Source organism: Mixia osmundae (assembly GCF_000708205.1).
Source record: "Mixia osmundae IAM 14324 unplaced genomic scaffold scaffold_99, whole genome shotgun sequence".
NCBI lineage: Eukaryota > Fungi > Basidiomycota > Mixiomycetes > Mixiales > Mixiaceae > Mixia > Mixia osmundae.
The window spans coordinates 1-244 of record NW_014575465.1 but is presented as its reverse complement, the minus strand read 5'-3'; the positions used below and the strand labels follow the sequence as shown (position 1 = coordinate 244).

At 57.4% G+C, this 244-nt stretch overlaps 1 protein-coding gene across 1 annotated transcript; it reads right to left on the bottom strand.

Annotated features, from left to right (window-relative positions):
• L969DRAFT_55758 (uncharacterized protein) lies at positions 1 to 210 on the bottom strand (the record flags this gene model as incomplete). The annotated part of the gene is made up of 1 exon (XM_014709157.1): positions 1 to 210. A coding segment is annotated over one exon (210 nt), but the record flags the coding sequence as incomplete, so codon positions are not given.
• Between the last annotated feature and the right edge of the window lie 34 nt (positions 211 to 244).

The window sequence follows — 244 nt, the reverse complement described above, 5'->3', positions numbered from 1 at the left end:
TGTGAGCGAGCTGGCTATGACAAAGGTCGTCACTCCCTCGACGATGGTGTTGCTATTGCTGGGCAGCAAGCCAGTCTTATTCGCATAGTCGGGCCGCCTGTCGTCGTCGCGTGCTGGCTCAAAGCCAAGCTTGCCACTGCCTCTGACGCTGCCCTTCCCAGCAGCTTTGCCATGTGTGAGGCCTGTAGATATGCCTGAAGTGCCTAACATCAACGAACATTGTACGGCCGCTCCAGCTGTCCTC